Source organism: Dromiciops gliroides, chromosome 2 (genome assembly GCF_019393635.1).
Source record: "Dromiciops gliroides isolate mDroGli1 chromosome 2, mDroGli1.pri, whole genome shotgun sequence".
NCBI lineage: Eukaryota > Metazoa > Chordata > Mammalia > Microbiotheria > Microbiotheriidae > Dromiciops > Dromiciops gliroides.
The window spans coordinates 397,533,397-397,553,411 of NC_057862.1; the positions used below are offsets into that span (position 1 = coordinate 397,533,397).

General features: G+C 39.0%; 1 protein-coding gene across 2 annotated transcripts; it reads right to left on the reverse strand.

The window, feature by feature from the left end:
* Positions 1-420: 420 nt before the first annotated feature.
* Positions 421-15,129, reverse strand: HERPUD1 (homocysteine inducible ER protein with ubiquitin like domain 1). Of its 2 annotated transcripts, none has more exons than XM_043982424.1 (8): positions 14,788-15,129; positions 11,076-11,153; positions 10,909-10,974; positions 9,013-9,146; positions 6,752-6,874; positions 4,558-4,908; positions 3,427-3,532; positions 421-2,612 (listed from the first exon to the last, which is right to left on the reverse strand). In XM_043982424.1, the coding sequence occupies exons 1-8, from the start codon at positions 14,920-14,922 to the stop codon at positions 2,448-2,450; spliced, it is 1,158 nt and encodes a 385-aa protein (XP_043838359.1). In that variant the 5' UTR covers positions 14,923-15,129; the 3' UTR covers positions 421-2,447. The 2 variants fall into 2 exon arrangements, with proteins under 2 accessions (XP_043838359.1, XP_043838360.1); XM_043982425.1 differs by lacking the exon at positions 14,788-15,129 and adding an exon at positions 12,345-14,761.
* Positions 15,130-20,015: the final 4,886 nt, after the last annotated feature.

Below are 20,015 nucleotides of genomic sequence, written 5' to 3' on the forward strand. Positions count from 1 at the left end.
AATTGTAACCACAACTTTCAGGATGTTACTAAGGATTACAAAATACAACAAGACTTTTGTTTGTTATTGCTCACCATTTTTCAGCTCCAATCCTAAATCTTCCAAACATTTTCTCCAATTAGCCTGGCCCATGGAGACCTCACCTTCTCAATACTAGAGCCAAGTTTGTACAATCTGTTTGAGAACCAGTTTTATGATGCCTTTTATATGTCCTCCATTTTGTATTGCTACCTCAATCATTGCAGGAATGTAGGCTGTACTTAGAGAATTCCCTTGTTATTTACATTTTCATCTCATTTCAACTGGATTACAAACTCCTTGGAGGCAGGGACCATGTTTTAGACCCTGTAAATCCCTCTGGTACTTAGTATATAGTGCCATATACCTAATTAGTACTTAGATTTTTTTTAAATCAGCAAATTGACACATGAAACCCGATTTTATTTACCACCACATTTGACTCAATGAAACAGTCAATTTGATATACTGGAAATAACTTTCCCCCTGCCTTTAGGATCTTATGCATAGGATGTGGCAAGTAAGCCAAAACTTGACCTTTTTTCCTACTTGGAAGGATCCAAGTTACAAGACAGTAATTTTCAGATCTACAGCCACTTTAGTCCTTCCTGCTCTCTGAGTGTGTCGCCTCTACTCTGGTCTTTCTTCCTTTTCACAGTAGTGATACTATGGTTAATCAGTACAACTATCCCATGCTCTACTCCTGAATTCCTTGGCCCCTTGTCATACTGCCATGGCCCATAATGCCTGGGTTACCCCCTCCAATTCCTGTCCATCTACTTTCTCTACTCCTTATTACTGAACAACCATGACTAGATCTACTGCAGATTCGTTACCTAACTTCAGCTGGACTCCCATAGCACAATCATTTTATTCTTCCCTGGTTGACTATTTTACACCCCACAGTGGCCTCTCCAAGTCCTCCATCTCCCACTCTTCACCTCTGTCTCTAATCCATTCTCCACAAAGCTATCAAATGATTTCCCTAAAGCTCAAGTCACTTCTCTGATTTAAAATCTTCAGGGGCTACTTACCACACCTAGGACAAAATGGAATGACCTTTGCATGCTTGGCATTTAAAGCCTTTCCTGACGTGGCTCCAGAATGTCTTTCCAGATAAAAGTTCACGTTATTTCCTTTCCCATGCTTTGCTTCCAGGTGAACTGACTCACTGGCCAATCTCTTAAATCTACATACTATCTCTGAACTCTGGGACTTTGCACTGTCTGTCCCCCACACCTAGAAGGTACTCTCTCTTCTCTGCCCCTTAGAATTTTAGCTTCCTTCAACACTCAATATTTTTTTCCTCCTCAAATTATTAAGGCAAAAGGACTGTTTCATTTCTTTTTCTCAGTGTTTCCATTCCCAACACATAATGGCTGTTTAAGAGATGAATTGCACTGAACGTGTTCATCCTCCTCCATGTAAAGACCCTCATCTCCAGTGATCGTTTTTGAGGGCAGGAACTGTTCTTCAGTTTTACCTTTGCAATCCCAGAACACTACTGGAAGAGAATTGCATATCTATTGTTGGATTGGAGCATAGCGCTTTCTTAAAGCTCTTTTCAGTGTTTGATCAGTGTGGACAGGAATTATCAATACAGTATTGCTGCCTGAATACAAAAAAGGGAGCAAAATGCAGATAATGTTCTTAACGGGTGAAAAAACTTTCACGCGTGTGTACAATGTTTCATTTGCAGAAACAATCCTCTTAAACAGCCAAATATAAATTGAGGCTACCTAAAAATCCAGTCAGCATCTCAGCAGGGGCACAGTCTGAGCTGTTAAGATGAAAGGAGTCTGTGCTAACCTCATTTGTAGGAAAACTTTATTGTACAGAAAACCCAGCAAAGGTTTCCACCTCTACAAATTTTCCCTTGGTTTAAAATAAAGCACTGCATTTAAAAAAGCAATTTAGACATATATCTTCCCTAGAAAAATCTTGCTAAAACATGTCTAGCAATTTCATTGATTATACAAAGTACTACACTTAGTGTAATTTAAACCACATTTAAACATTCCAACAGGAATCAAATCACACGGGCAGAACCAAGCATTCTGCTCCTATTACATCTATGTACAAACACATGCAAACACACAACCTTAAGTGCTCTTCAGGCATAACAGTGCGACACTAATGCCTTCTACTTAAAATGCTTATTAAACTAAATTCAGCATATATTAAGCTCTTTGGAATAAAGACATAGTAAGCACGATGTAGTTCATGAAGTCCATAAACTTGTAACATGGATTCGGGAATCCTGCTTTTTGTATTTGCTTGGTCACAAAAGAACATCCCTGCTGGTTCTTTTAATTATTCGGAGTCATAGCCCTGTCCAGTTGAGAAGACATGGAAGTCATAAGTTGGAGTTACACGACCCAGTCAGTCCACACTTGGAAAATTATCTAAAGGCTGGGCAACCAAACTGGTTAGTTCACTACCGCTGGGGGACCTTCTGGCAGGAGGGAGGCAAAGAATGTTTTGAAGACAAGCCATGCAGTGCTCATAATTGAAGGACTGCCTTGTTGACCTTCCAATAAATCCTGTTGGGGAGGAACTAATCCAGGTTCTCCATCTCCATCAGCATTTTCCTCCTATGAAGTGGTAATACATAGAGAAAACCATTAGAATTGACCTGATAGAAAAGTCAGCCATACTTCCCTCTGCAGGAAAGATCTTGTTGAAAACGAATGACCTGGAGCTTTCTTCCTGTCTTCTCACCATAATTGATCTCAAAGTGATAAGTGTTATGATATATTTAAAAAAAAAAACAAACAAGTGATTTGCCATCTCCTTCTCCAGATCATTTTCCAGATGAGGAAACTGAGCCAAATAGGGTTTAAATGACTTGCCCAGGGTCACACAGCTAGTCAAAGACTAAGGCCATATTTCAGTTTCCTGTCTCCAGACCTGGTGCTCTATCCACTGCATCGCTTAGCTGCTCTGTGTGTTATCATAGCATACTTTAAAAGCTCAAAACAGGGGACATATTTTGACTTGTATAAAAATGCAAATTATCATTTGCCAAAAAAGAAATGATGGATCTTTTGACCTTCATATTGGTTTAAATTAGTCACTGGTAATTCATTAAATCATTCACCAAATATTTACTAAGTTCCTCTCCTGTACACATAAAGATCAAGTAGCATGGCAATAATAACAGCAGCTCATAGTTACATAATACTTTAAGGCTTGCAAGGAATCATGTATATGGCAATAACCAAATAAATAGATAATACATGTACTAGTTTGAAGAAACCGAATTTTGCTTCAAACTGATTGTATCATTCCATATGGTTCTATATGTATCATGCTATACAGTTAAGCTATGTTTTCCATTTTATTATTCTATATGGTTAATCAAGAAATGTTATGATGTAAAATGTCTCGATACATCGAATAACATACCTGTAAGTTATTGTTTGGATCTTGATTAACGGCGACTCGAGGAGGCATGTTATTTGGGATGTGTGGATTTGGTCTTTGTCTAAATGGAAACCACCCAACGTGATGCCTTAAAAGAAAGAACATTAAAGTAATCTTAGATTGAAGATAGAGGGACATTTTGGATTTTTTCCTTCAAAAGGAGGAAACAAAGTAGGCACTGTCTTAAAAGGACGAGACCTGATATTTGGTAACCCAAATAGGTAAATTCACAAGTGAGCCAGAGAAAACTGAGAACTTTCTTGGGAAGTCCATACCTGACTGAAACATATCACTCTAAGATACAAACTTGGAGGAGTGGTGGCTTCTAAACTCCTGACAATCACCTGGAAAGGGACTAGGACAACTCTGTACTTCTTTAATGGATATGTAGGCAGAGACTGACCCTGATAACCAGAGAAGCCAGCGCTAATTTAACCTCTGTCACTTGGCCAGCTTTGTGGCAAAAAGATGGACACATAAATAAGCTATTAACTTCTTAACTCAATTTTTATAAATTTATTTATATTGTCTAAATTTGTTAACCAAATAATAACAGTCTCTGTATTTTTCAGTGTGATCATGTTCTTCTGGACTATAAACCATGGGCACCTTGTCAAAAAACCAAAAGAACAAAGTTTTATTAGCAGATTCAAAGTGCTCATATCAAAAATAGAAAATAAAATTGATCTTTGCAAACAAGCTACACATTTCCTCATTGCACACTTGTCTTGTAATAATAGCTTACTCACATTTCTAAATTTCCTTAAGGTTAACCAAGTGGTTTCTTCATAATACCTCTGTGAGGCAGGCAGTATTAGTATTACCATCTCCATTTTACAGATGAGGAAATAGACTCAGCAAGGTTAAGAACCTCACCATGGATCAAACAGCTAGTTAATGTGGAATCAATGATATGAACCCAAGTCACCTTGGGTTTCATACAGTCTGTGCCTGAGCACCAGCATGGTGGACAATTAAAAATATTATTCCTAGAAAATGATCAAGACCAGCCTACGAGGAACAAAAACTTCAATTGGTTTGAGTCACTGTGTGTGTGTGTTTGTGTTTCTAAAGAGTGTTTTGTATTAGGAAAAGAAAACATTGTCTACTTACAGGTACATAACAAGTGTGGCACCCATGACCATGAGGAATCTGCTCAGAGAGGAGTAGAAATAGAGGATGCTAAGGAAGACAGAGAAGGTAGTTGCTGAATAGATCCAATCCAACCAGTCACGATTCATCTCATCATCTTCTTCCACAAGGGGACCACCTTGTGCATTCATGCGCAAATTCTGATTGGCTCCAGGATTAACAACCACTTGAGCAGCAGCATTCTGATTGCCAGGCTGATTTTCAGCAGGAAACTGATTGTGAATAGGTGCTGGAGTTGTGGTTGAGACTACAGGTATTTCTTGTGCACTTGGTGATGACGTGAAGGCCCCTGAAGCAGCAGTAGCTGCTAAACTGAAATTTTTTTTTAAAAAAAGAATACTTTAGATCAACAGATTATATTTTGCCCATAAAGGTCACAACATTTGCTGAATGAAACTTCTTTTTCTCCATGAATTTTATAAGAAACACACCTGACTTTTTTTTTTGTGGGGCAATGAGGGTTAAGTGACTTGCCCAGGGTCACACAGCTATCACTTTTTTTATAATTAAGGCTACATATGAATTTCTTTACCAATAAGCCATATGTTGATTAATACGCTTGATGTTAAAAAAAACTAGAGTTGTCAGTTTGAAATAAATGTATTTTTTGGTAAATCAAGAGACATCAAACTTAAGTCTACTCAAGTATAGAGAAATATGATGAAAATATAATTTGGAAATGTGTAACAAAATAAATAAAAATACAATACAACATAGTTAATGTTAATTTGCTGGTTTTCTAAGTCAATATGTAGCCTGAAGGAGTCATTTCTATTTGAGTTTGTCACCACTAATGTAAATGAACCCAAATATTTGTGGAACTAGTTTCAAGACACAGAATACACTTACATACATAAATAATGAATACTTAGGCAGTGAAATCACAGGTCCAGTTCCTATCTTTATCAGCTAAGGTTTGTATTGCACTTTACATACATTCATTTGATTCTCCTACAGATGAAGAAACCAAGACTCCAAAAGGTTAGATGAATCACTTAATTGTGTCAGAAGTAGGATATGAACCTTGCTTGGTCTCCTCAGGTTTCAAGTCCAATACTTTTCACACAATACCATGTGTCCATTTTTACAAAACCAAAATTTCTCCAGCCTTAATGGCATTTCATTTTAGTGAGCAGCATAGCATGGTGGATGGGTTAGGACATGGAATCCAGACAGATGAGATGTGGGCTGGTGCCCTATCCACTGCGCCACCTAGCTGCCCCTAACACCTTTTAATACTATAAAAATTGTAGACAGACTGTAATGACCTATGATGGTATATGGAGGCCCCCCCCCAATGAAAAAAACTGCAGGTCTTTGATTTATTGACATTGTGAGGCTACATGATGCTTTTAGAGATTAAAATGTCCTAACAAAATACATTTCAATATTTAATACTGATTAAAAAAACATTCAAGATATTATCTTTTTCTCATATTACACTAAATATACTCTTCTTGCATACATGTCCACATGTATCTCCATATTACAACATGAGATCTCATTTATGGTCTTTCCTAAATGTGGTAAAATATGAAAGTTTTTAACAGTCGGTTAGGATAACTGAAAGACGCCAGTTTTTCAAGGACCACCCTTTTGGGGAGGAGATGAACAGTCTGCCTGCTGCGCATGTCAGACTGCCTGCCAGGTACAGTGCGCCTGCTGCGCATGTCAGACTGCCTGCGGGGTTTTTTGGGGACTTCCGGGGTGGAGAGAAGCAGAGGAGCCCTTTTTTGCCTGCTTGGCGGGACTCCTGACGGTTCGGCACAGATTCTCTCTCCAAAGGTGGCCTTGTCGGTTTGGTGAGTTGTTATAAGGAATATAGACTAAGCTTAGACTTAAGACGATTTGTATTGTGTTTCTACTTTCCTATCCTTCTAACCAACATCACCTTGTGACTATCATAACTATAAATAAAAAGGTCTATCTAGAAAACCAAAAGCTGCTTCCATTTACTAGTTTGGGAGATAAATTAAGGGAAAGGTTAAGTAGGGGAGATTTATGATCTAATATCCAATTTTAAATCTCACATAAAAGATTCATCTTTGGAACAATGCAAAACTTAGATTTACAATAAGAGTTCTGAAGACAGTCTCACTACGTGGATAATTCCATTAGTTCGCACAGAGGTGAAGAAATAAGTGAAAATACTTACTATTGCATGTAATATTGCCTGGCATATATCTGTTGGAACCAGGAGAGCTGTAGCCAACCATAGGTAGTATAGCCTGAAAAGCCAGGACCCACACCTTGGAAAGTTTGTTGAATTGCTTCCATTCTAATTTGGAAATAAAAGAAGATACATTTAAATTTTACTTATTCACTAAGACTTACACAATAGCTAGGGAAATTCAGTTTAAGATTAAAAAGTCTATCCCAGTAACCTACACATAGTAGGATCACATATTTAAGAGGGGTGAATCAATTAAAACTTTAAAATGGAATAAACTGGCAAGAGTCAGAGGAAAGAACTGACTAGATTATCTTCCAAAATTCCATAGTCCATGATTATGGACTATACTAATTGACAGAGCATGTTAATTCCCTTTCCACTTCTTTCATTCTTTCATTATAGAAAATAGGCAGAAGCTATGTTGACAGAACATCGACCACCAAAAAGTTTCAAATTCTCATTTTATCAGTATCTATATCCTAGCTGTACAATATCTAATTTTCTTTATTTATACCCTCTCTCTCTCTCTCTCTCTCTCTCTCTCTCTCTCTCTCTCTCTCTCTCTCACACACACACACACACACACACACACTTAATAGGCAGAGGCTATTGGAGGGAATGTACCCTTTGTTTTTGATGACTGTTTCTAGAAAGTGGTCATTTTTGTTGTGTGGTTTTTTTTAAGCTATCCAGAGAATGACAAAAAACCCCCCTCCATTTCAGCCTAATTAGTGGAATGAGTCCTCTGCTTAATTCAAAATGAAAGGTGAATGAATGGGACACTGACATTTTTGTCTCTCTTCCCACATTGCAACAAAAACCTTTTCCTCTAAAAGAATAAATATAACATTTTAGATTTTCAGGATGATTTAACCTTTAGTGGATTGCTTTGCGATTCCATTTGAACCAAAAAGGCCTTTAAGCTTATATATAGTATCTTTATGTAGTATAGTGTAAGTTACAAAGCAAGCACAAAAACTATCAAGCCTCTCTATTCTATGCATAGAGAGCTTGGTCACATGCTTGCCTGGGGGTTGGGGGTGGGCGGAAAGCGCTCTCTACTAAAAATCCAAATCATTCCTGTTACATTGGGTAATACAGTGTATAATAATGAGAAGAGCCATGATATCACTTAAATTTGAAAGAATAAAATAAACTTAACTGAAGAGGTTTTTCATGTAAATGTATAATAAAACCAGACTTATCCATTGTCAAGAATAAGTTTCATTTTTTTCTTCCAGAACCCACAGGGTTGTAACCTATTTGCTTTCTTCCATATTTAAAAGATATACATACAGTTCCATATGGGAACACATCATTGATCTTGTGCTTTTGTACTCTATAATGCTCACATTTCAAAGAACTTAAGCATGATATATAACTTTTCACCTTTGTACTAAACAATAACTCCCTGGTGGGACACAGTATGTGTTGTACAAATCATGGTGCCACAGGGGCTTTCCAATATTTCAATCTAAGAATTCATTTTATACCTAAATTATCTTAAATAGAAAAAATTTTCAGGCTGCTCAGATTATTTTCACACTGAAAGCCATTGAGAGTAGTAAATGTGCAGCTCAATTTCCCCAAAGGCTTAAATGTGGAGACCCAACTATCAAAGCAAAATTGATAAATGATGAATTCCTCCTAGAAGATCCTTCCAAAAATGTGTGTACCTCACTTATGTGGCAAATACAATCCTGCAAAGTTATATGTAAATAAAATATTTGCAAAATATTAATAACTAGAAAAGATCACTATTTAAAGTAGTGGTTCCTAACCTGGGCAGGAAAAAATGCATATTTATTTTCACTATCCTATAACATTTTCTTCAAAGTATCAATGTAGGTGACAAACATGATGAGAAGTACTCCCTACCAAAGGGGTCCATGACACAAAAGATACCCTAAAGCAAAAAAGCTCTTTGCAAAACATTCCTTTTGTAATGAATGCAAGTAATCACTCTTGAATCTATCCATTTTTAACATTAAAATTTCTAGAATTGGGGAGGCTAGGTGGTGCAGTGGATAAAGCACTGGCCCTGGATTCAGGAGTTCCTGAGTTCAAATCCGGCCTCAGACACTTGACACTTACTAGCTATGTGACCTTGGGCAAGTCACTTAAGCCCCATTGCCCTGCCAAAAACAAACAAAAAACCCCACAAAATTTCTAGAATTTTTTACAATTAGAAATGGCACTTGGTGTTTGCAAAAACATTCTTAGTGTTTAAAGAGTACACTCACCTTGAATTATTTTCCCATGCAAGTGGAGAAGGATTATGAAGAACATCCCTTTGCCTTAATCCAGCACTTGAGGAGTCCACAGAAGAATGTTGGTCTTGATTCAGGCCAGTAGACTGCTCACTGGATTCAGAAACCTAGTAATACCAGAAATTTAATTCAGAACAACATAGCTAATGCAATAGTAAGAAATAGAGCTCAAAGTAGTTTTTTTTTTTTTTGGGGGGGGTGGCGCCTGCAAATATTTCTTGATCTTGTGATATTCCTTTCTACAACTAAACTTAAATTTTTTAAGCATCAAAATGAATCAACTGAAAATGAACATGCCTTCTCAATTAATTTTTCCCCACACAAAGAGAGGTGCCATAACATTGTAGAAAGAGTACCAGATTTGAAGGCATTAGATACCATGGGTTTATATTTTGGCTCTGATACTTAACTAGCTATTGGTCCTAGATAAATTTAGTCATTTAGCCACTCTGAGCCTCAGTTTCTTCATTTATAAAAAAAGGGTTAACAATATTTGTACTACCTACCTCACTGGGTTGTTACGAGAAGTTTTGTAAAATAAATTGAGTTTCATCATTATTAAAGTTTCTTGTTAAACACAGTATTTTATCTATGGTTATTAAGCTCATACTCTCTTAATGTAAGCATTTTTTGTTTGTTTCATTCAGTCTAACAGAAGGCTTTAGACGGTCATAAAAAATCTGAGAATGATGTGGGAGAAACCTTAAATACCATTTGGTTAAATTTCTTCATTTTAGAAGTGTGAAAAATCAGTTCTATTGGTAAGAACATTTTCTGATGATACAATGTATCTTTGGTATAAGATAAATGACAATGACAAATGAAATTTAAAACAATTTTTTTTGTACTTAACCTATCAAGTTCATCTATACCTAAACTCCTTAAACTGTGGGTCTTATGGGGTCAGGTAACTAACTGAATGTGGGGGTTGTGAAAAATTTGGCAACAGTAAAATGTTAAGTATACCTATTTTATATACTTATATCCCTGGGGTGGTGTAAAAATTTCTTGGGTGAAAAGGGATCATGGAGGGGAAAAGTTTAAGAAGCCCTGATCTGTACAACATACCTAGAATTCCTATGTATCATTGTACTTTTAAAAAATAAAACTTGGGGCAGCTAGGTGGCGCAGTGGAGAGAGCACCAGCCCTGGAGTCAGGAGTACCTAAGTTCAAATCCGACCTCAGACACTTAACACTTACTAGCTGTGTGACCCTGGGCAAGTCGCTTAACCCCAATTGCCTCACCAAAAAATAAAATAAAATAAAATAAAAAAATAAAACTTTATGTAATAAAAAACCCCCATAGATTTTTATTTTTATTTCCAAGAACAATTATTTTTGAAGTGCAAATATAGTGATATCCCTTGGGAAACAATGCTAAATGTCTGCTTTTGAGTCTAACATGTTTAAAGGCTCTATAATCTTTTATAAACATCTTGGTTTTTTGATACCCAGCTGAATATTCTATGTTCACATAGTAACATCAAGGAAAATAATTTGCAAAAGATAAATAGTCACTCATTTACCTTCTATCAAAAGTTGAACACTATGCCATGTCATACCTTAAAATGGTCTAAATGCAATAAAAATATATTATGAAATCTAGGCCATGAATTTGGTTATGCATGTATATGTAGATCAAATCTTATTCTTGTTCACATTAACTATTTTCTTTCCTGCTGATACCTGTATATTAATTTTTATATACTTTCACTTTATTTTTAAGGTACTATTTCTAATTTCTGATCCTTCCAAGGAAAAGAGAAAAAAAGAACATATTACAACTAAAAAATTGTCAACTTGAGAATTTAAATTCAACCCCTTTTTGCTCAAGAGTCTTTCACAGCAATACTAAAAATTAGACTTACCTTTTCTGGCATTTTTGAAGGATTTTTTATACTGCAAACCAAATGAAGAACATGCCGTTTTTCATGCTAAAATTAAAAAAATATATATACATATAAGGTCCTTAAAGCTGAATTAAACTTGGTAAATATTTTGAGTAAATTCAAAAATTAATTTATAAGTAACATACCTTAGGTAGTATATCTCTGAGATAAAGATGATCTAACAGCAGCTTTCCTGAATAAATTAATCTCTGGTCCTCTTCTCTCTTATTGAGGGAACAGAAGAGAAATCATAATTCAGTAACTGTGGTAGGTCAATTCCCTATATACTGAACTCCCTCTATAAAGAAAATATATTGGATATGCTCATTTTTTTCAACTCTCTAGAAAAAAAATCCTTATAAAGTACTACGTTAACATCCATAAAAATATTAAATTTAGAAAGCACTCTCAGCTGACCAGCGGTTTTCACTGACAAATATATTTAGTAACGCAAAATTCTTTCCACTCCTAAAATTCATAGGGAAAATACATTTTCAACTCCTAGTTATCCTACCCACTGATAAAAGTACAGTTGAATTTGGAACTTGTCCCAGGAAATATACAACCTCTACTTTTCATTCAGTAAAACAGAATCTGAATTGGGTTTCTGAGACTATGCTCTTAAACTTTAGTCTTCACAAAATCCAAGTAGGACTATACAACACAGAACTATTTGTCATTTTACCCCCAGAAAGAGGAAATTTCCAAATGACATTTAAAAGATGCCTGCAGTTAGTCCACTGAAATATGTCAGAGAGAATGTGATGTTTACCTGATGGATATTAAACCCTCAAAGAATGAAAATATCTCTCCTAAATTTTAACTAAATGAAGAAAAATACCTTTTAATTAAAAAGTTGCAATATCCTGGAAAGGCAGTGTAGTGAAATCAGAAAAGATCTTAGTTCAGATCAAATCTTACCAACTATAAGATCTCTGAGTCTCAGTTTCCTCATATGTAAAATAAAAGGATTGGACTAGATTAATATTATAGTCTTTTACAACTCTGCATCCACAGGATCATAATTTTGCATTTAAAATTTTTTTCTTTTTATTTGGTATTGATTTTGACATTAGCTCTAAAAATCTGGTTGTCTGACTAAGTAAGACACTAACTTGAAAACAATTCCCACTTTAAGGAACCAGTTTCTGCTTGTTAAAATCATTTCATTTTTCTCATAATGCTATTTGGTGCTTGCTATGTCCAGTGCCTCCTGACTCTCTTCTCAGAGTACTACTGATTTTGAGGCTTCTATATACTATGCAAGCTTGAGCTCTCTCCTTTCTTCCAAAATCATATTTTCCAACATTTTTTTTGCTGTGTCCCAATGACTGCCTTTGCATTTATACCGAGATAATTTAATTTATATGCTGAATTTGGAGGGAGGGCTAATCAAATTCATTGAATTGCTCTACCTTCTCAGCTCCTTCAATAGATAGTTGGTACATAAGTTGGAGTTAGCTACATGGAGGCTTCTTGTAAATGTTTATCACGAATACTGTAATATTAGATGAATGATGTTCCATGAAATGTATTTTGTTGTTGTTGTTGTCTTCAGATGACCACTAAAACCAATTACAATTCCTTTTATTTCTCTAATGAAAGTCAGTCATATTTAACTACAACTTCCTTTTGTCTTCTGGTTTCATTTTTAAGGAGAATGTCAATTGATGTGGTTCTTTCTAGTGGTAGGTGCTTTTTAGTCATTAAGTAAGGATTTCCACTTGTTTAAAGTATCAACAGCTATGTTAAAATCCATAAATGCTCTAAAAACTGTAATTCTTTAATTCCCCCTCCTTTTTTCTTGCCACTTTAGGTATGAAAGTAGGTCTCAGAAAACTGAGCACCATTTTGGATTTTGATGTTTACAGGCTACCATGGCCAAAGAATTTCTCATCAAGGAGTCAGCCTTCTGGGGATGAAATGAGTCTCTTGAGTGGCTAAACTGCGCCAGAAAGCTGACATAATCTGTTGCTGGGACTCTCTTCCAAGCCCTTCCTGGCAGAGGCTATCAAGAGGTTGTGCTTTGTTGACTAAGCCTTCAAGAACCCAGAGTCACCTAAGCAGTGCAGTAGGAGTTTCAGGCATTTGTAGACTTGAAAGTTCCATAAATATCAGTGTAACTGAGTGCCTGGCACGGAGTACGGGCTATTTAATAAATCCTTGTGGCCTTACCTATTATTACTCTATGGCACTGATTTACAAATTTCACAAAATCAAATGTTTTCTTACAAAATGCAATACGGCAAACAATGGATTGAACAATAAACCAATCTAAATCTTGATGGCTGGAAAGAAAGTAACTGTGTTAAAAGTAAAAAAACAAAAAACAATTCACATGTTCATAAGGTTCAGAAAGTTTTACTTCTATTTAACTTTAAATAAATTTGAATGTTTTGAGTTCTAACAGTTTCTAAAAGAGATATTCTGTAATCCTTTCCTGCCACCTTGGTTCTTTTTGCTCCCTATAATCAAGAATTATATAATTAGAAGCAAACATTACTGTTGCCTATTATATAAGGCCACAGGGTAAATAAACGAAGGCTCAACAACTCATACTTGATCACGTGGGGAAGGGTTTCAGATAAAAGGCAAGGTTGACATCATTTTAATAGCCCAAACAAGAAACGACACTATCCTTATGGCACAAAGTCCTATTTGCCTCTGAAAAAGTTCATCTCAGATAACCACCTAAGCAAGAAAATGCCTCTCTGTACCAGAAAGGACACTAACTAATTTAGGTGCACTGTGACTGGAATAAGGAACTAGGAGAAAGGAAGGTGGGAAAGAGCAGAGCAGAACTCTTAAGCCAACTCTTTCCTAGTAAGAGTAAAGTCAGGACTGTCATAGTAACAACACCAAGAAGGATCAATTCAAGTCACAGTGCTAACACTGAACAGGATATGGAGGTCTGCCCACTGTTTTGTCTATAAATTTGCAGACACAATATGTAACAGAGGACACAAATACATTAAGAAACTATAATTTTTTACAACAACTATGTTGAGGACGTTGGAGAACACCTAATCCAACCACCTCCTTTACTGGGGAAGAAACTGAGGTCAGAGAGGAGTAAAGCTCAAGGTCAGAGTCAGGGCAGAACTGGAACGAGAAACCCAGGTTCCTTGACTCCCTGATTCCCTCCCCCCTCCCCCCACCCCCCCATCTAGAACTGTTTCTGCTCCGTGGGGGTGGAGAAGGGCGAACAAATGGGCTGAGGCTGATGGGAGGATGAAGAACTAGGGCGAGAGGTGGATTGGGTGGATGGGGAGTCGTGAAAGGGAGGGAAAGAAAGACCGGAGGATTCCTGGGTGGAGAAGGGGGCGATTCCTGGAGGATGGGGAACTGGAGGGAGTTAGAGGGAAGTGGATGAGAATTGTGGGGGGAGGGGAATGGAAAAGGAGTTAAGGGAAGTGGGCTTGAGCAGGGAGGAGGTGGACAGCAAGGAGAAGACCTGGTGAGAAAACAGATCCTCGGAAGTGCGGGAATTATGGCGGAAGACGAGACCTGGGGGCGGGGAGTGGGGTGATATAGATAGGAAATTAGGGAGCAGTAGAGAGAAGGAAAGGGAATTGGTTGTAAGGCGAGGCGGGGGGAAGGGGGAAGTCGGTGACAAATGGACAAGAGGGCACAGGGTAGTTGGTGACAAGTGGAGTTGGGGGTGGGGGAGGACGGCGATGGGGAAGAGGGACAGCAGACAGGTGACAGCTGCTGGAGAATCGGGGAGAGGCCTAGCCGATCTCTAAGGTCCCCCCCTCCCCCTTTTAGCTCTAAACCGTCCCTTGGGAGCCGCGCAGCGGCCAAGCTGGCCGGCGGGGAGCACAGGGAAGGAATCGGGACCACGTCCCCCAGCCTCACCGGTCGCTCGGGGTAGACCCGGCTCAGGTGAGCCTTGAGGCGGCCCACGCTCCAGTTCAGGTCTCCGCTTAGCTCTAGGTCTCGGTGCCGTTGATTGGGGCTCTTCACCAAAAGGGTCACGGGCTCGGACTCCATGTCTTCTGGGTTCCTAAGGCTGGGCTCCGCCCGCAGCGGCCAAACCAGACCAGACCGACGAGAGGGCGGTGCCGCTGCCTCTGCTCCCTCGCTCGGGACACAAACAACCGCAAAAGCGACAGTTCCCAGATCTGGTGCGCGCGACCCCAACCCAGCCGCCTTTTATGGGCAGCCCCTCCCCACCACTGCGAACGAATACACTGGATACACTGTGGCTGACGCCTATTGGCTAAAGCCTAGGGTCAGCCCCAACGTGGCCCAATCGGAGTCCAGATCCACGAATGGGGAAGAGAAGCTAGACTGCTGTGCTTATCCGCTGGACCAAGTAGGGCGGGGCCGAGACGAACTCTGAGGACAGACTGATGCAAGAGACTGGAGTTGCGTCACCCTGGAGCACAGTGAGGCTAGGACTGGGACTTGGGGCTCAGGGGCGTTGGGGCGGGCCTTCCTTGAACCATATTCCACCAGGCGGTCGAGCTCTGAAGTGACCATGGCCAGTGTCCCATTCTGCATCCGAGGTCTCGAAATCTCTTTAAATTGTTTTCGTCACAATGCACGCCACTGCCCTGCCAATCCTCTGATCACAGACTCCCCCCTCAGATGATAACTTTCTCCTGCGTTTCAAACCCCTTCTGGATGATTTTTGGCAAGTTTCTTCAAACATTCCTAGAGCATTTTGATCTGGATCCCTCTTTTGACCCTATTACTTCCTACCTTCTAGTATGTTATCTGTGTAGATGGATGTTAGTTAGCTTCTTGTGTCTTCGTTGTCTTTGTAATCCCAGAGCCTTGCTGTGCTTTACACATAGTTGGGACTTAATAGACGTTTATGACGTCAGATTGAACTTGGTGGTTCAGCCCACACTCTTTCAAGGGTTAGTGTGTCAGAAATGACAAATGGCATGTCTGTCTTAAGAAACCCCAAAGTGATAGAATTGGAGAATTTAGATCTTGGAAGAATTTTAGGGATCATCTCATTTCAGAGGTAGAAGCTGTGATTCAGAGAGGGGAAATGACTTGACCAAAATTGCACCTTGGAGATCCTGGTATATAGTTGCAAATCCATCCTCTGCCACTTATATGTTCCCTTCGAGATTTCATCAAATCACTCAACCTTCCTGGGCTTCACAGCTTTCTTACCTGTAAAATGAGTGTGTTGGACTAGGTGACCTTTGGGGTACTTATGGCAGAGTTGTGATTCAAACTCAGGTTCCAAATCCCAAATTTCAAATTAATGTGTGCTTTCCACTACATCCGAATGGCCTTATCCTAGGAATGCCATTCTTTGAAGCAGGGATTCTTAACCTTTTGTGTGTGTGTTATGACAGTCTTGTGATCTCTTCTCTTTTCTTTTCTTTTTTTTTTCAGTGAGGCAATTGGGGTTAAGTGACTTGCCCAGGGTCACACAGCTAGTAAGTGTTAAGTGTCTGAGGCCGGATTTGAACTCAGGTACTCCTGACTCCAGGGCCGGTGCTCTATCCACTGCGCCATCTAGCTGCCCCGTGATCTCTTCTCAAAATCATGTTTTTAAATGCATAAAATGAAATGTGGAAGATCACAAAGGAAATAAATTATATTGTAATACAATTATCAAAATATTTAAGGGGGGGCAGCTAGGTGGCAAAGTGGATAAAGCACTGGCCCTGGATTCAGGAGGACCTGAGTTCAAATGCGGCCTCAGACACTTGACATTTACTAGCTGTATGACCCTGGGCAAGTCACTTAACCCTCATTGCCCAGCCCCCCCCCAAAAAAAAAACAAACAAACAAACAAAAAAAAAAAACAATTTAAGAAACAAATTCACCATCTTCAGGGTAAGACCATCTGATTTTCAAAATTCCCCTGACAGGGTTCTTTGCTCTAAACAGCTGCCAAATTGATACTCCTAAAGCACAGGTCTGAGGATGTTACTCCCTTGCTCAAGACACTTGACACAAAATACAGACTCCTCTGTTTTGGAGTTTAAAGCTCTTCACAATATGGACACAGTCTATCTTTTCTGGGCTTATTTCACTTGACTCCCAATCAAGTATTCTACATTCCAGTCAAACTGGCTTGTCCTCAACATTCCATCTCTTGATTCCCCATTGCTTGGAATGCACTCTCCTTACCTCGACCTCTCAATCTTTTAACTTCCTTCAAGGCTCAGTTCAAATGCCACCTCCTAAAAGATAACTTTCCTGATCTTATCCTCAGTTAAGTCCCCTCCCAATATTCTTTTGTATTTTTAAAATCAGACCTGTGATTTTATTGGTATTAAGAACTCCCAGATAAGGAAAATCTTTCTATTGATACAGATCTATACTTGCTCTGTAACTTGTAGCCTTTAAGAGTATCAGATTTAAAAAACAAAAACAGAAAAAAGAGTATCACATTTGCTAAGGGTCACACAGCCAGTGTGTGTCAGAGGTAGCCACTTAACCCAAGATTTCCTGACTCAGAGGCTGCCTCGCTATCCAGTATTGTATACCACCCTGTCTCTCATTACTTTGTATTTTGTATTTACTACTTCATCCTTATAGACATTGTTCCTGCCCTTATCTCACTTAAATATAAGCTTTAAGGAAGAAGACTTTTCTTTTATCTTTGTATCCTAATAATAGGACATTGTTGTTGACCCCATTGGGGGTTTTCTTGGCAAAGATCCTGAAGCAGTTTGCCATTTTCTTCTCCAGCTCATGTTATAGATGAGAAAACTAAATTAAACAGGGTTAAATGACTTGCCCAGGGTCAAACAGCTAGTGTCTGAGGCCATGTTTGAATTCAGGAAAAGGAGTCTTTCTGATTCCCAGGCCAGTGCTCTATCCACTGTGATAACTAGCTGCCCCATAACAGGGCATAGCGCCTGGCATTTAATGAATGTTTGGAGAATGAATGAAAGGCTAGAGTTAATGTAGTGCTATGGGGGTATTCTCTAGGAGTTCTGATATAATCTTCCAGGATAGGAAAAAAGGAGATGGGGAAATATTTTGGGGAAAAATCATTCATCTTAGTTACTAATAGTTTCCTAATTGTTAGAACTGGAAGGGACCTAGAATGTCATAACAAAGTCTCAAAAGCCCACCAGAAAAAAAAAATGTAAAATCTCTAGTGCATTCCATCTTATGAGTTCCAATGTTGCCCAGAGGTTTTCTAGGAGAATTGATGGCAACTTTATCAAGATAAGCAGAGAAATGGGACAGCTAGGTGTGGCAATGGATAAAGCACCAGCCCTGGATTCAGGAGGACCTGAGTTCAAATCCAGCCTCAGACACTTGACACTTACTAGCTATGTGACCTTGGACAAGTCACTTAACCCTCATTGCCCAGCCAAAAAAAAAAGGAGACAGAGGAATGATGCCAAGAAAATGGGTAAAGAGGAATGCCAGAAACAGATAGGGTCATAGAGCTGAAAGGACACTTTGAGATTATCCATTTCAACTCTCATTGTTATATCAAACCCAAATAATCAAAGTGAGTATAAATAATGATTGTTTCTGTTCTGGCCAGAAAATCTGAGGGTCTTCCCCTCCCAGACGGATTCTTTTGTGAAGGCAAACTAGGCCGTCTTTGCCTCAATTCCTTTAATCACTGAATGGGCATTGCCTCACATAAACTAAGACCTGGGGAAAATTTAGGCTTAAAAAGGCCAGGGTTTCCCACTGCATCCTGGGCCATTGTTATCCCAACCTATATCTTGCCACTGGACTTTGACTCTGGAGATGAAAGTGAGGCTGATGACTCTGCACAGACCTGCTTCACTTAAATCCCATTCATACTTGCAAGTCAAGAGATCACCCTCCTGATGTCATTGGTCCTCTTTGATAACAAAGGATGAATAACAACATTGTTAAATATACATGGGCTATATTCTGATGTTCACAAGGGAAACACTGGATGGGAGCACAAGTAAAGAGTGATTTTTGAAACACAACCCTTAGATCAAACCAAGTCCGTGTGAATCCAGAATTGTGGTTCTGGGCCACGTGTTACACAAAGATGAAGAATTTGAACACCACAAAAGTTGTCTTTGCACAGGTCCCACAGATACTAAGTAGCAGAGCCAGGATTTACAACCCAGGCATTTGTACTCCAAATAAAATGCTCTTTCTTGAGTTTAGGCCAGTTAAACGGCAAATGCCTGATGGAATCATCTATAGCTTATCACTTTGATCATATGCACTTCTCAAGTGGGACCTAGGACTTCCCCCTTATCCCCACCTCCCTCCTAATAACATACAAGTACTGTTTCCTAGGACATCAAGTCTTGCTGTTTCCTTGAAAATATGGACAAAGTCCTCTAATCTGTTTCTCAGAATATATGAACAAAGCTCAAAATGACCACAAATAGGGGCAGCTAGGTGGCACAGTGGATAGAGCACCGGCCCTGGATTCAGGAGGACCCGAGTTCAGATCCAGCCTCAGACACTTGACACTTACTAGCTGTGTGACTCTGGGCAAGTCACTTAACCCCAATTGCCTCACCAAAAAAAAAAAAGAAGAAGAAGAAAAGGAAAGGAAGGGAAAGAAAAGGAAAAATGACCACAAATAACCATAGTAATTTTTAAAAAAAGTTTTTATCCAACTCTTGAAGTCCTTCCTTTTGATAATGTCAACATCTGCTTTTCCAAGATTACTACTGTCATTAATCAGTTGAGTGGGTCAATAAACACTTATCAAGCACCTACTATGTGCCAGGCACTAGGGCAATATAGAAAGTATGATAGGAGGGGCAGTGGATAAAGCACCAACCCTGGATTCAGGAGGACCTGAGTTCAAATCTGGCCTCAGACACTTGACACTTAATAGCTGTGTGACCCTGGGCAACTCACTTAACCCTCATTGCCCTGAAAAAAAAAAGAAAGGAAAAAAAAAGTATGATAGGAGAAAGGCAGTAAGAAAGTGAGTAGAAAAGAAAGGGCGATGGCCTAGAATCTTAGGATCATAGATTTAGAGCTGGAAAGAATCTCAGTGGGCATGTCTCAGATGCACTTTACCCCCAGCAGTTGATCCTAATATTCCACTCAGCCAGGTTCCCAATAGTCCCAGGCATAGCAGTGTCCCCTGGACCACTCTCTGGAGCACTGGAAGTGAGACAGCTTCCAGCCCTGAC